This window comes from Pseudorca crassidens, chromosome 3 (assembly GCF_039906515.1).
Source record: "Pseudorca crassidens isolate mPseCra1 chromosome 3, mPseCra1.hap1, whole genome shotgun sequence".
Taxonomy (NCBI): Eukaryota; Metazoa; Chordata; class Mammalia; order Artiodactyla; family Delphinidae; genus Pseudorca; species Pseudorca crassidens.
This window is the reverse complement of record NC_090298.1, coordinates 117,705,108-117,721,241: the sequence shown is the minus strand read 5'-3', so window position 1 is coordinate 117,721,241 and position 16,134 is coordinate 117,705,108. Positions and strand designations below refer to the sequence as shown.

At 41.8% G+C, this 16,134-nt stretch overlaps 1 protein-coding gene across 12 annotated transcripts in view; it reads right to left on the bottom strand.

The window, feature by feature from the left end:
- Positions 1-761: 761 nt before the first annotated feature.
- Positions 762-16,134, bottom strand: part of LOC137221762 (protocadherin alpha-C2) — a 172,225-nt gene continuing 156,852 nt past the window's right edge. For 11 of the 12 annotated variants that reach the window (XM_067731971.1, XM_067731970.1, XM_067731966.1 and 8 more), the window contains exon 4: positions 762-2,674. In XM_067731971.1, coding sequence (XP_067588072.1) covers positions 2,364-2,674 — 311 coding nt within the window. In that variant the 3' untranslated portion in view covers positions 762-2,363. The remainder of the gene's footprint in view (positions 2,675-16,134) is intronic. The other variant, XM_067731964.1, reaches the window with a different exon arrangement.

Below are 16,134 nucleotides of genomic sequence, written 5' to 3'. Positions count from 1 at the left end.
TCATTTTCCATTTATTAGCAATAACAGAGGAAATACCAATAGCACCAATCAAAAATGAATCCATATGATGTGTTTTATCCTTACAGCTGTAATAACTAGTAACTAACATGGACTGGAAAGCACTTTGCAAATGTAAAAGTGCTGTACAGATGCATTATAATTATCATCATTAATAAATTAGCCCAATTCTCCTAGTATTCAAAAGGCACGTAAGGTCAGATACATGGGTTTCAGTGGGGCAAAATGATTACAACCTACAATGATGTAGCAATGGTTCACATGTGTTAGCAATAAGTTTTACCCCATGCAATCCTGCAGAGCTGAAGTTACACACCCTTCAAAAAATGGGAGAATGAAGCTAAAAGTAGACAAAACAGGTTTGAGTTTTTTTTGAGATTTAATGCTTTTAATAACAGACTCCTACCTCTTTTATGTTAACTTTTAAAAGATAATATAATTAATCAAACTTCTAAATTGTACATTTTAACAAATTAAAATTTCTTATTTAAGGTGACAGTAAATTTTATTATTCTCTATGAGCTGATATTCCAGATATTGTTAGAATTTCAAAGTATTCTGTAACTTCAAAGAGGTCAGATTGGTAAATTTTGTGCTTGCACACCCTCAGGAAATATCTTCAGTATGCATTCCAGAACTGTTACTAGAGAAAAACAGCTTTAACCATTCCCTTGCCAGCAAGAGTCTTGGCAAGAGACAGCTCTTGGCTGACCATAAATAAAATTCCTTGAATCACCAGTATCTTGATTTAAGAAAGAAATTTTACTGTGTCTTTCATACATAAAAGTTGATTAACAATGGTTAAAAAAACTCTACTGCACTTTTTCACAGGTGTACAAAAGGAAATATAATGGAATTACATTCAACAATAAAGCTTAAAGTTCACTCTAGGTAATAGTTGCAGTAACATTCACATACACAAGCACAGAGTAAATATATATCAGGAGTCTTATAATAGCATACAGCATACATATGGGAGATTGAGCTCAGGTAACATCATAGGTGTTAGCAAGATTAGCAATTCAGAGTGTTATAGAAAAGGAAAACTAAACCAAAGAGAAGGTGTTGGCGATCACACCAAGACAAATCACAGAATTAGAAGATTGGAAAGTCTGCTCACTGTATGTATGAGAAAACAACATTTTTCTTCAATTTCTGGGTCTTGATACAGTTGGTTAGAGAAGGTTGTGTATTCAAAGTGCACATAATTGTTTCTTAGAAAACAGAGAGCGAAAGATCCTTTTATTTAGTAATTAATACATGCAAGAGGCAGCCCCAGAGTGACCTGAAAGAGTAAAGCTGTGATTGGCAGGTGGCCGGTATAATACAGATGTTTCAGGCAATTCTCTTAAAGCACTTCTGTAGCAGCAATGACCATTTAAATGGCTGTAGGCTGAATTCTCTTTCGAGGATAGTTTAGGGGAATTGAATTCATCATATTTCTCTTTAAAGATTTATAGTTATAGATTTTCTCTTTTTTAAATAAATCTATCAACAAACAGCATAAAGTGAGGTGCTGGGGTTTTCTTTTGCTTTTGCATATGTGTTGTCGGAAAAGAATCTGACCTTTTCATAACATTGTGTGCAAAAGAATTTTTAATAAAGTGAGCACAAGGACATATGCAGGAAACACATCAGATCTGCTTCTGTTGCCCTGGTTGGCCCCCTGTTAAACACTGAACTATTGGCTTGTAGGTAAAATGCAGGTTTTAGGTATAATGACACCACAGCCAAGAGACTTAGGGATTCCTAAAGCCTTGTCAATGGGGGGAGTTTTGTCTGCTAGAGGGTGGCCACTGCCTCTTCAGCTGTAAGATTTAGAAAGTCTGGTACCTTTTCGTTTCACATTTCCCATTGTTGATTTGCCTTTGTTTCCCAGCCCTCCTAGTCTAATCTGGCCCATCCCAGCCAACATATTCCCCGGTGGCCACACATACCCAGTGGCCACAGACACTCAAGCTGCTCAATCTCAAAACCTTTCAGCCTGCCCTGAAAGTGTCATCAAGACAGGATCCCCGGAGCACAGGGCAGAGAGTCCAACCTCTCACTGGCGGGGCTGGGAAGCCTCTCCTTTGTGGCGGAGGAGAAAGGAGACTTGGGTCTGCTTTTTAGGTTCTGAAAACAAGCCAGAGTGGAGAGAGAGAGTTAACACCAGACTTAGTAAAGCTTTTAAGACAAAACTTGTTAAATGTGATCTAGACAGACATAGGGAACTTTCTGCAGATTTCTGAGGTCTATAAGAAAGGGCTCATGTGGATAGGAAAAAGGAGTAGGGAGTTGCTACATGGGAGAGATTTGCCATTATTACAAAAACTGGCTAAGTGGCTTGTTTCCATTAGATGACCTCACTGGTCACTGTTGTCAGTCGTGCTGTTCCCTTTCTCTTTTTTCTCCTGGGTCTTGTTACCCTTCTTCTTTTTCTTCTTTTTCTTGGTCTCCTCCTTTTTGCCGAAGGTTATGAAGTCACTTTTGTCAATTTGGCTGTTAGTAGGCTCCTGCCGGATGGAGATGATTGCAGGAGATCCTGGGATAATGAATTTGTCTGGCAACTCACCGGGACCAGATTGTTTGGGGTTGCCTGGTCCGTATTTAAAGGTCCAGCTGTTGCTGTTGACACCAGCACCGACTGGAGGGGACACCTCTCCTGCCTCTGGTTCTGCAAGACAAACCATCACAAGTCAGTCACAGAGTCAACATATGCTTTCCATATGCCACACCAGGAGCCTGAACACAGGAGAGGCTGCACAGATGGTCATGGCCCCCATGAAATCGTGACTTATTTCTTCAAGCCTAGGGCAAGGCCAATGTTTGGAAACAATTTTTTTCACCAGAGGGTCCAGAAATCTAGGTTTCTAGTAACATATTTTTGGTTCTTTGTGAAGAATTTTCTAAAGAATATCTGGTTGTGATTACCCTGCCTGGGAGTGGGGCAGGAAATGTACTGGATTAAAGCAGAATATGCGATAAAGTACCTAGGAATAAATTTAACCAAGAAGACGAAAGACCCGTACACTGGAAACTTTACGACATTTATGAAAGAAATTGAAGGAGATAGAAACAAATGGAAAGATATTCCATGCTCATGGATTGGAAGAATTAATATTGTTAAAATGCCCATACTACCCAAAGCAATCTATAGATCCAATGCAATCCTTATCAAAATTCCAATGGCATTTTTCACAGAAATAGAACAAACAATACTAAAATTTGTATGGAACCACAAAAGAACCCAGTAGCCAAAGCGTTTTTTAATTTTATTTTTTAGATTTATTTATTTATGCATGCATGCATGCATGCCACATGGCATGTGGGATCTTAATTACCCTACCAGGGATCAAACCCGTGCCCTCTGCAGTGGAAGCATGGAGTCTTAACCATTGGACCACCAGAGAAGCCCCAGCCAAAGAATTCTTGAGAAAGAAGAACAAAGGTGGAGGCACCAAGCTTCTAAAATATATTACAAAGCTATAGTAATCAAAACAGTATGGCATAAAAAGACACACAAATCATGGAAGAGAATACAGAGCCCAAAAATAAACTCATGCAAAAATGGTCAGTTAATTTATGGCAAACAAGCCAAGAACATACAATGGGAAAAGGACAGTGTCTTCAATAAATGATGTTAGAAGAAATGGACAGCCACATATAAGAGAATGAAACTGGGCCTCTATCTTACACCATACACAAAAACTAACTCAAAATGGGTTACAAACTTGAACATAAGACCTGAAACCACAGAACTCCTAGAAGAGATCATAAGCAGTAAGCTCTTTACCATCAGTCTTAGCAAAGATTTTTTTGAATCTGATAACAAAAGCAAAAATAAACAAATGATACTACATCAAACTAAAAAGCTGCTGCAAAAAGAAGGAAACCAACGAAATGAAAAGGCAACCTACAGAATGGGAGAAAATATTTTCAAATCCTATATCTTATAAGGGGTTAGTATCCAAAATATATAAAGAAGTCATAGAATTCAATATTAAAAAACTCCAAACAATCTGATTGAAAAATGGAAAGAAGATCTGAATAGACATTTTTCCAAAGAAGACATACAGATGGCCAACAGGTATGTGAAAAGGTGCTCAATGTCACTAATCATCAGAGAAATACAAATCAAACCCACAATGAGCTATCACCTCACACCTGTTAGAATGGCTGTTATCAAAAAAACTAGAAATAGGGCTTCCCTGGTGGCGCAGTGGTTGAGAGTCCGCCTACTGATGCAGGGGATACGGGTTCGTGCCCCGGTCTGGGAAGATCCCACATGCTGCGGAGTGGCTGGGTCCGTGAGCCATGGCCGCTGAGCCTGCGCGTCCGGATCCTGTGCTCCGCAACGGGAGAGGCCACAACAGTGAGAGGCCCGCATAACGTAAAAAAAAAAAAAAAAAAAAAAAAAAAAAACTAGAAATAGAAAGTGTTGGTGAGGGTATGGAGAAAAGGGATCCCTTGTCCACTGTTGGTGGGAATGTAAATTGGTGTAGCCACTATGGAAAAGAGTATGGAGGTTCCTCAAAATATTAAAAATAGAGCTAGCATATGATCCAGCAATTCCACTTCTGGGTATGTATCTAAAGAAAGCAAAAACACTATCTTGAAAAGATATATGTACCCCCATGTTCACTGCAGCATTATTTACAATAGCAAAGATATGGAAGCAATTTAAGTGTTCATCGATGGATGAATGGATAAAGAAAATGTGATACACACACACACACACACACACACACACACACACACAGCTGAATTTTATATATATATATAATTCAGCCATAAAAAAGAAAGACATCTTGCCATTTGTGACAACATGAGTGGACCTCAAGGGCATTATGCTAAGTGAAATAAGTCAATATTTAAATATTTGACAAAATAACACCAAGAAAGACAAATACCACATGATCTCACTTATATGTGGAATCTAAAAAAACAAACAAAAAAACAAGCTTATAGATACAGAAAACAGATTGGTGGTTGCTAGATGGTGGTGGTGGTAGTGAAGGGTGCCAAAAGGTACAGACTTACAGTTATAAAATAAATAAGTCATGGGATGTAATGTACAGTACAGTAACTACAGTTAATAATACTGTATTGCATATTTGAAAGCTGCTAAGAGAATAGATCTTAAAAGTTCTCATCATAATAAAAAATTTGTTTGTAACTATATATAGTGAGAGATGTTAGCTAGTCTTATTGTGATAATTTTACTATGTATACAAATAGTAAATCATGTTGTACACCTGGAACTATTATGTGTCAATTATATCTCAATTAAAAATAAAAGATAAGATATATATAGGTACATGTAAAGTATTATAGGACCGAGAGGCAAAAATTATTAACTACACTTGAGAAAGTCAATTGAGATTCCAAGAGAGGTGAAATTTACGCTGAGACCTGAGAAAATGATTATGCATCCATAGGGGTTTCCAGTGCAAGACTTTCCCAAGAGTCTAGTTGGAAGACACACCATAAAGTATACCAATGACTTCTAGAAGAGTAGAGGTCAGAGCTAGAGAAGAAGAGTAATGGTCTGTCTGAGCGAAGTGATCCCAGTGGCCATGACGTTGAACCCTTTTGGCATCACAGCAGTGTTCGGTGGAGCCATGGAAAGTTCTGCCAGATAAACAGTTTACGTCTGATTGTAGTTTGGGATTCTCTACATTTGCTACTTCCATCTCCTTACCTTCCACCACTTCTCAATCTCCTCTAATTTGGTATCCTTGAGCACTACTTTTCTAACATTGTTCATGGCAAGCTCACTGATTATATTACTTCCAAAGCCAGTGGTCACATTTTAGTCTTCATCTTATTGAACTTCTCAGCAGCATTAATAATCCCCTTCTTGAAACACTTATTTTTTTATGAGTTCCATATCAAACCATTCTCCTGACCACTCTCTCTGGCTGTTCTTTGTCAGTTTCCTCGCAGGATCCTCTTTACCTATGTATTGCAGCTTCCTTGGGTTTGGCCCTAGACCTTTTCTTCTTCTTTTTCTTCACTGTCTCCTTTTGGAATCTCAGCCTGTCCATGGGTAAACATACCATCTAAATATGCTGATGAGATACAAATGTATACTTAAAGCCCATAGGTCTCTCCAATCTCATGTATCCAACTGCCTATCTGGTATCTCCTCTTGGCAGTCTCATGGGCAACTCAAACTGAAGGAATCTGAAATCAAACTCATGATTCCTCTCCTCTATTCCCTTCTAAATCTCTCATCTCAATCGATGATATGCCATTCACTCCAATGCTCAAGGCAGAAGCTTCAGAGCCATTATTCATTTTTCTCTGTTCTTCATTTATAATATACCAACACCTGTCATTTCAGCCTCCTAAACATATCTAGACTTTGTCCTCTTCTCCCCATTTTCACTGCTGCTACCTTTTTTCAGGACACAATTATCTTGTATGTGAATTACAACAATAGCCTCCTTCCTTGTTCAGCCTGCTTCTACTTTTGCCTCTCTCTAACCTTCCACACATAGCCAGAGTCATCTTTATTCCTTAAAGTCTTTCTCCGTTTTTAAAATACTGAAGTATAACATGCACACAGTAAAAATCCTTTAAAAAATAGAAATTATTTTATATCACTCCCCTTGCTTAAAATTATTTGAAGGTTTTCTATTGCCTTGAGAGGAAAAAAAAAAATCAAACTCCTTAACATGGTATACAAAGCCCTTCAACAGCCTGTTATCTTTTATTCTCCAATTTCACCTACAAGTGTCTCTCTTACCACTATCCTCCAGCCACACAGGTTTTCTTTCAATTCCTCAACACCCCTTGGGATTGTTTTTGCCTCAAAATCTGTACACATACGGCTTCTTTTTGCCTAGAATGGTCTCCCCTCCATGCTTAGCATGACTCCTCATTCTTCAAGTCTGTGCTTAATTGAAACCTCTTCAGAGAGGTATTCTATGACCATCCTAGCCAAGCAGCACCCCCTTCACCTCTATCTCTATCACTGTAAGGTCCAGAGAAGCAGAAAATATGTATTTATTTTTGAATGTTTAAAAAATTTTTTACTGGAGTACAGTTGATTTACAGTGTTGTGTTTCAGGTGTACGGCAAAGTGAATCAGTTATACATACACATATATCCACTCATTTTTTTTTGGATTCTTTTCCCATATACGCCAGAGTATTGAGTACGTTCCCTGTGCTATACAGCACGTTCTTTTTAGTAATCTATTCTGTAAGAAAATATAACTGTTTTATTCACCAATGTGTAGCCAGTGTCTAGCACAATTTCTGGCCCATAACAGGTGTTTGATAAATACTTGCTGGATGGATGAATGAAAGGACTGATGTGAGAAACGGAAGTGGTGCCCACTCCTTAGCAGATCAAATAAGTTTCCATTGCCGCACTTTGGAGTCCCTAAAGACAACCAGGAAATGCATGTGAAGTGCTGAGACTGACTCCAGCACAATGAAAGAGCTCAACAAATGGAATCACACATGGGCAACTATACATGGCGCAGCTCTCAGGGCTAGGACGGCAGGGTAAGGATATTGCAAATTTAGTCCAAATACCAGCAGACTGTAGGGAAAGGGAGTAAGAGAGTTTCTTTTCTCTCATAAACCCCTTTGCTACACCATGCTTCCCCTGGCAGAGCTGACACTATAGCTCTTTGGACATAGGGCTATAGATATTTTTTCTCTGAGACTGATTTCTTTGATTCGTCTAAGATAATCAAATCTGCAGTTGACCTCAGCCAGAATCTGCCTGTTGACCTGTCAAATACAGGCCCTGCCCCTGAGAGACTGAGACAAAAGTGAGAAATGCAATTAAAAGCCTCTGACTTGGCGTCTAGGAGAACTGGGTTTCAACACCACTCTGTAGTCCTTTAGTTGCTCTCACAGAGTCCAGGATGGAAAATTTTCTGACCACAGCCAGGACTCTGTATGAGGCCTTTAGGACTGTCATCTGGAGATGCAGAATTCAGAGATATTTTTATCTTGCAGAGTTAAAGGACGTTAATGGCCGTGCCTATGGGCGGAGGGAGCCTCTCACAGCAGGATCCCTAAGAGTTGATGAGTTCTTTTACATGTCACTGAGCTCCCTCGGCCTTGGCTGGGAGTCTAGGTTGGGTCTGATTCAGCCTCCACTCCAAGAAGAATTCAGGTGCATCCTCCTCATATTCAGCTTCCGCAGAGCAGAACAAGATCTGGTTTCCCCAGTGCGTCCCAGATCCTTGTACCCAACCTGTTCTGGCTGATGTGTGTGCGAACATCTCTGAGGGTTCATTCAGGTGAAATAATATCTTAAGGCTGTGACAAACAACATTTACTGACCTCCTAAATCTGAGTCCCTTTTGGCCAAGAGCACTGAAGCCCTTGGCCAGCTTCGCTTATAAAATGCTGTGACTTTGGGGCAGAATCAAGGAGATACTCCTTGATGAGAGTATCTCATGAGAAAGATGAAAAAGGAAGATGAGGAAAAGATGAGAAAGGAAGATGCACCTTTTCTACCCCTAACCCCAGCCCAGGGCCAGTCTCAGGTCAGTCAAGGGAATGTTTCTTCTTTCAGTGCTGTCTCCCTCTCCCGCTCCTGGGACCTCCCACAGGTCCCCTCCCCTCTGCTCCCAGGGACCCAGCTCACTGGCTCACAAAGACAAGACTGAGATGCAGCCATGACCCAAACGAATGGATCTATTACAGCCTGGAAAGAAGACTTCTGAGAGACATCAAGCGGCGGAGGATCAGCCCTTCCCTGACATTCAGACTACAACCCAATGGAATTTGAAAGTTTAATAGAGTATGATCATAATTATAGTAAAAGGTTTTGCCTTTTTTTTTTAATTGGCTGATTTCTCCACAGTAGGTATACATGTAAAAATATGAACAACATACACTTTTTGTTTTACAAAGGCATACAGATCTCCAGCTTTAAAAACTGCCCTATGGGGGTAGCTGACCACTTCAGCTAATCCAATAACCCACTTTAGGCACTTCCCTTAGACACTGCCCAGGGTCTTTTGGGCAACATTCCCTACTTTCTTCTTTCATTCTAAACGAACTCTGGTTGGAGTTTAGCCTCAGTGACTGGAAACAATTGAGCTGGAGGCTTTGCCAGTGCAGATGCCAGGGAAGGTCCTGAAGATTGTGAAGTAAATGCCAGACTTGTAAACCTACCCCCAACCCCTATTCTAATCTGCTCCTGACAATCAGCTAAGGCCAGGAGAGGTTTATCTGATTTACACAGACTTCCCCTAACGAAACCACCCACGGTCATTTTGACCAAGAATAGTACTTTCAGGAAAGTTTTTAGAGGGGCAAGGCTGGAGAATGTTGGAGGATTTTTAATCTTCTTTTCCTCTCCTCCTCTCGCTTTGCTCTTCTGAACTTGAGGGCTTGCCCTGGTTCTATCACTTAATGGTACATAGTCCTGGGCAATTTACATAAACGACTCTGAGCCTCAGTTGCCTCAGGCATAAAATGGAGGTGATCACCTTCCTGCCTTCATCAGGGTTATGAATTAGTTAACATTTACTCTGCCTTCCTATGTGCTAGGCACTGGGCTAAGCAGATCTGCATATGCTATATAATTTTTACTCCTCACAAGAACCATAGGAAGTAGATATTGCCAATATCCATGTCTGCTTTATAGATATGTTGGTTTTATAAATAAAGAGACTGAGGACCGATCGTCACAGGGTTACTAACTGGTGGAGTCTGGGACTCATATCTAGGTAGTCTCACTCCAGTTACGAACGAGACCCACATCCTGAGCTGTATATGAAGGCCCTTTGAAAACCCTGAAGCATTATACAAATATAGCTATGGCTCTGGCTACATCTGTTTAGTCATCATTTGGGAGACGGCGATGCAGGCAGGAGCCTCTAAGAAAGAATCAATAGAAAGAAGTGTGGAGGTGGGGGGAGGGGTGGGGCTGCGGGAGTGAGTGCTCAGCTCTGGAAAATCGCAGCCCAGCCGGCAGGTTGCAGCCCTCCCCTTCGCTCCCCATTCATCCCTTTGTTACCATCTCTGGGATTCTGGTGCTGAGGTTAATAAAGAGCTTCCAGAAAACCCATCATTTTGATTAAAGCGGGGGACCATCTTGCCAGACAGCACTCTGGAGCCTGCCTACCGCCCACTCCGCTAGGTTCGTGCAGCCAGCAAAGGCTATTAAATGATTACAGCCGTTTCCGGCCCCACCAGACAGCTCCCCTGGACTGCTTGTTCTCCGGCGCGGGCTGCTGCTTCTGCTGCTGCCTCTGGCCACGCAGGGAAGGGTCAGGGCACGGAAGGCTGTGCAGATTCTGGGCTTGCAAGTGAACACCCAGGCTTTCTGCACAGGGACACCTCGCTTCTCCTGGACTCCTTTCCCACCCCGCCAGCCACTGCGGCCCTTCAAGCAGCTCCAATTTCATTTGAGCCTTCTGTGGCTTTGAGCAACCATTTCTTCTGTGTGTGTGTGTGTCTTTCTCTCTCTGTCTCTCCCTCTCTTTCTCTACCAGAACTTGGCAGATTGTAGAATTATACACGCTCAGACCAAAACGCAAAAAGCATCTGCCATCAAACCCACTGAAAGACCAGGATGTAAAACATATCTCGCTCCCTCCCCACCCCCTATCCCACCATCTGTATGGTTTGTGGACTGCTTGGACAAGCTCCGCCTCCTCTCCCTCACTCGATCCTTTATGAACTGGGCAAAGTAAATCTGAGTAATTACAGCCCACAAAACACAGGAGAATGATGGCTGCAAACCCAAATCCTGTCCAGGATCAGAGACAGGGGAAGAAAGCTAAAACCACCTGGGCATTTCCCCACTGCTTCTTAGTCCTTCAGTTGACAGTGGAAAGAATTTTCCATGGAAACAGGGGAATGTAAAAATATACTCCCTGTTCTCTTTAAGACTTTAGGCCCTATAATCAGAATACTAGGCTTAAATCTGGCTACATCATGTAAATTACGTGATGTTTAGCAAATAATTATCTCTGGGCCTCAGTTTTCATGTGTAAAGGAATAATACCATCCACCTCATCGGGTTGTTACAGGATTAAATGTAATTATCCTTAGAGAGCATATAACACAGTGCCTAACATAAAGTAAAAGCTCACCACATTTTCCCTGTTAGTAAGATCAGAGTAGCAGAGATTCACTAGTTTAAGGAATATCAATCGATTGCTTATTATGGGCCAGGTACTCTCTTAGGCACTTTATTAAGCACTTTGCATATACATATATTTATATATATATATATTATAAAAAATATATATTTTTAAGATTTCCATTTTATAGATAAGGAAAGTGAAGGCTTAAATTACCGCAAGATTGTCTGCCCTGAATCAAACAGTGATTTGGTAATACAGCTGAAAAATTATTCTTGTACTGACTCCTCAGCTCAATATTAGAATTATGACTTTTTTTTTACTTCTATTGAAGCCTTGGGGATGGGGGAGAAGACAGAGCTGAGCTGATTCACAGGCCTAGCATCCTGATCCCTACAGTAGCTGGGAAGGGATGGTATGTGTGTGTGATCAGAAGGTAGGCTTGGTGATGGGGAACTAATCCGATAGCCACTCCCCAGAGGCTGCCACTTCTGGGTGTTTCACCCGCTTAGGGTGGGCTGAGTGAGCTGGAAGAAGACTGTGTGGCTGTTTGGTGCCTCAGGCCACAGCTGGGCTAATTTTCAGTAATCTTGGAGCGGAAGAGATAAATACAGTGGCATATTTTTAAAGCCACAGCTCTTGCTTTGTGCCCAAAATAACTCTGCCATTTCTAGGTTGACTATAAAGACACCACGTGCTGAGAACCCAGATTCAAAAATTGGAATGGCTGGTCTCAAATCTTCCTAGCTCCCACAGCCAGCTAAAAAAACAAAATAAAGTAACATTTCTTCTTTCTGTGACCCCGTCACCTAGGAGGGCTCAGGCTGCATGGTTTTCTCTACCTTATTTTCTCTACCTTATTTCTCTACCTACTCGTCACTGAAGTCCTCCAGGGTCTTGGGAGGGCAATTTCTTCTTACAATGTCCCCTGCCCCAGCTGCTGTTATAAGCTGGGGTAGCAGAATGCTTAAAATGAACGTTTGGGGGTCACACATTTTGAGTTGGATCTCAGCCTTAGCACTTATTTGTTGTGTAACCTTGAGCAAGTCACTCGGCCTCTCAGTATTCTTTCACATGTAAAACAAAGATAACAATATCCATCTAATGGGACTGCGATCATTAAAAAGAGACAAAGCTCATAAATCGCACAGAATAACATGTGGCATGCAGAAGCCGACATAGAGGATACGTATTATTACTACGCGGTAGTCCTCTAAGGAACCTGACTCCTCTAACAACTGATTCCTGGTTGCAGTGCTTCCAGAAACTATTTTCCAGGGGCCCTCCTCCCATCAGGCTCTGCCCCTCCCAGGGATCATTAAAACTGGCTAGCTGTGAGTCTTCCAGCTTAGAAACAGTTGCTAGGTAGGGAGCTATGCTCCAGAGCCCTCAGAAACACGCAGGAAGGAGGCAGCTCAGGCAAGGTGGACAGCACCCTGGATTAGGTATCAAAAGCCATGGGTTCAAATTGCCGCTCCACGATTCCACTTACTAGTCTTTTCTACTGCATTGTTTGGGTGACAGTGACTTGTAGTTTCTTAATCTGTAAAATGGATATAGTAGCTACCTCCCAGAGGCATTGTTATTCATTCAACTAAATTTATTTATTATGTACAATAAATTAGGAATGGTGCTAGGAATTAGGTGCTTTGTTATCCATTCAACTAAATTTATTTATTATGTACAATAAATCAGACATGGTGCTAGGAATTAGGGTATAGGGTTATGAAGAATACTTGGACAGGTACCCTGCCCTCAAAGAGTTACAGTGTAGAAAAAGACAAGTAAATGAATAAATACAATATTGTTTTAAGGAATAAACAAGGTAGAGAAACTCTGACAACTTTATGGCATTAAACTCTCTAGAGAGTGTGTGCAGAGGTTAAGAGCACAAGAGCCTTGCTTCAGATCCTGGCCCCAACATTTACTAGACAGATGTGTGACCTTACTTAACCCTAGGTGTCTCAGTTTCCTAAGCATTAAAATGGGTATAAGAATAGACTTATCTCTGTGGGTGGTTATACAGATTAAAGGAGTTAATACATGTAAAGTGTTTAGAACAATACTTGGCTTGAGTGCACAAAACATGGTTTAAGTGCTCAATGCAGGTGAGCTATTACTGTTATTATTCACAAGTAAATTCTCTCCTTTCGATGCTCCAGTATTCTCAACCCTGAGGGCTAAGTCCCTTGAAGATGGTGTCACTGAGTTTAAGTGACAGAGAGGTGGGGGTTAGAGGGAGTGTATAACAAGTGCAGTCAACCCCAGATAAGAGAGCGCCAATCTGATATGTTCATACCCTATAACCAATAATCCCACTTCTGAAAATTTATTCTATATAATACTAGGAGTGCAAAATATATATGTATAAGAATGCGGGGACTTCCTGGTGGTCCAGTGGGTAAGACTCCGTGCTCCCAATGCAGAGGGCCCGGGATCAATCCCTGGTTGGGGAACTAGGTCTCGCATGCACGCCGCAACTAAGAGATTCCTCATGCCGCAACTCAAGATCCCGCGTGCCGCAACAAAGACCAGGCACAGCCTAAATAAATAAATAAATATTTAAATAATAAAGAAAAAAGAATGTGTAAGTTGTTTAAAAAACGAATAGGGACTTCCCTGGTGGTCCAGTTGTTAAGAATCTGCCTTCCAATGCAGGGAACGTGGGGTCGATCTCTGGTCAGGGAACGAAGATCCCACATGCCGCGGGGAAACTAAACCTGCCTGTCACAATTAGAGAGCCCGCACACCGCAACTACTGAGACCGTGTGCCGCCTCTCAACTAGAGAGAGGCCCGCGTGCCACAAGGAAGAGCCTGCGCGCCACAACTAAGGCCTGATGCAGCCAAACAAATATTTTTTAAAAACCATATATACCAATGGGAAACTGGATAAATAACATAATATAGACATACAACACTGTATGCCCTTATTAAAGAAGAATGAGGCAGGTCTATATGTAGTGACTTGGAAAGGTATTTGTTAAAAAATAAAAACAAGCTATATACTAATATGCATGATATTATCCCATTTTGCTTTTTGAAAGCCTACATATTTTTAATAGACATAGAAAAAACATTCATACATCAATTACATAATTAAAAATTAATTTGAAAAATATTTGGAAGAGTGAACCCTGGTGTAAACTCTGGACTCTGGGTGACAGTGATGTGTCAGCATAGATTCATCAACTGTAACAAATGCACGCTCTGGTGCTGGTTAACAATAGTGGTGGAGCCTGGGCAGGTGTGAGGACAGGAGCTTACGGGAACTCTCTGTACTTTCCACTCAATTTTGCTATGAACCGAAAACTGCTCTAAAGAAATAAAGTTTATTAATTAAAAAATATATTTGAAGCATACAGACAAAACTGTTAATGGTGGTTGCCTCACTAAAGGGGAGTGGAACGGAGGAAAACTTGAATATTTTCACATAAATGATGCTGTACTGTTTAATATTTACATCAACAATGTAACTGCGTATTATTTTATAATACAGTACTTTAAACTTTACAGTACAAAAAATCTGGGGGATACACACTAAGCTCTTGGTAGTGGATGACTGAAGTAAGGGAGTAAGGTGCTACCCATTTTTTAAATTAATTAATTATGGGCTTCCCTGGTGGCGCAGTTGTTGAGAGTCCGCCTGCCGATGCAAGGGACACGGGTTCGTGCCCCGGTCCGGGAGGATCCCACATGCCGCGGAGCGGCTGGGTCCGTGAGCCATGGCCGCCGAGCCCGCGCGTCCGGAGCCTGTGCTCCACAACGGGAGAGGCCACAACAGTGAGAGGCACGCATACCACAACAACAACAACAACAAAAAACTAGCTCAAAAACTAGCTGAGGCAAAATGTCACTGCCCCAGGTAGCCTGCACCCAGGACCAGCTATGTAATTTGCAGGGTCCACTACAAAATGAAAATGGGGGGCCCCTTGTAAAAAATGATTAAGAACTTCAAGGCGGTGAGAGCATAGTATTAAACCAAACAGGGCATTTTCCAAGTGCCAGGCCCCATGCAGCAGCCTTGCCTGGACCCCAGAGCCCACCGCCGGGCTCCTCCTTCAGTACTGCAACCTGACAGTGACTCTTCACAGTGGTCTCACCCTGCCTGTCCCACGTGAAACTGGGTGAGGCAACACCATGTCACTCAGTGAGAGCACTGCGTCTGGTTTTCGTTAGGTTTTCACATTTTCTCTTCTCTGTCTTCCCCCCAACCCCGTACTTTGTCACAATCTGCTCTTCTTAAGATTTAGCAGCAATCCCAGGCTCTCCGTTGCTGTGCCCCTTTGCAGCCTTGAGCAACCATTTCTAGACAAACCGTGATATCTCTGCACTGAGGGTGTAAAACGGAGGTGCTGTCAGAATACTGCAGGGAGGAGGGCAGGAGAACGAGTGTCGTCGGGGAGAACCCTTTCCACCACCACCACCCTACGACTCTGTGCACCCTAAGACCATTCCATTTCATCTAGCAAAGACGTTGTGAATCCTATATACTGTGTGCCAGGTGTTGTGCTAAGTGCCAGGTGTATTAAACTGAGAAAATAGTAACGTGAGCTAAGCATTGTGCCAAGCATTTCACAGGCATCATCTCACTTAATCCTTACAGCAGCCTTCGGTCTTTCCTTTTATACACATTAATAAATCTGAGGCACAGTGATGAAGCTGTACCACAGGGAGCTCAGGCACTGTGCAATGCCATGCTACCTCCCTTAAAAAGCTAACACAGGCAAAGTTTAAACAAGTCTTCCCTTCACGCTCCACATTTTCTTGGACACGATCAAACCAAGTCCAGCAGAGTTACCTAAGAACATCTCCAAGGCCACGCCTTTTTACAAAAATGCTGCATTCATCACCCTCTTGGTCCCACATTTCTAGACACTCAACATTTCTAATCCCTGATTTAGGTGGAGGAAAACACTAGGTTGATAGCTTATGAATTTGTCTTGACACATTACAGGATGATTTTTGCAGATTCAGTAGAGCTAAGGAGGCTCAATAGAGGCTCCTTTCTTAAAAACAAACAAACAAACCTGGTGGCTCTCCACTGCCAGCAACTGAATGAAAGTTC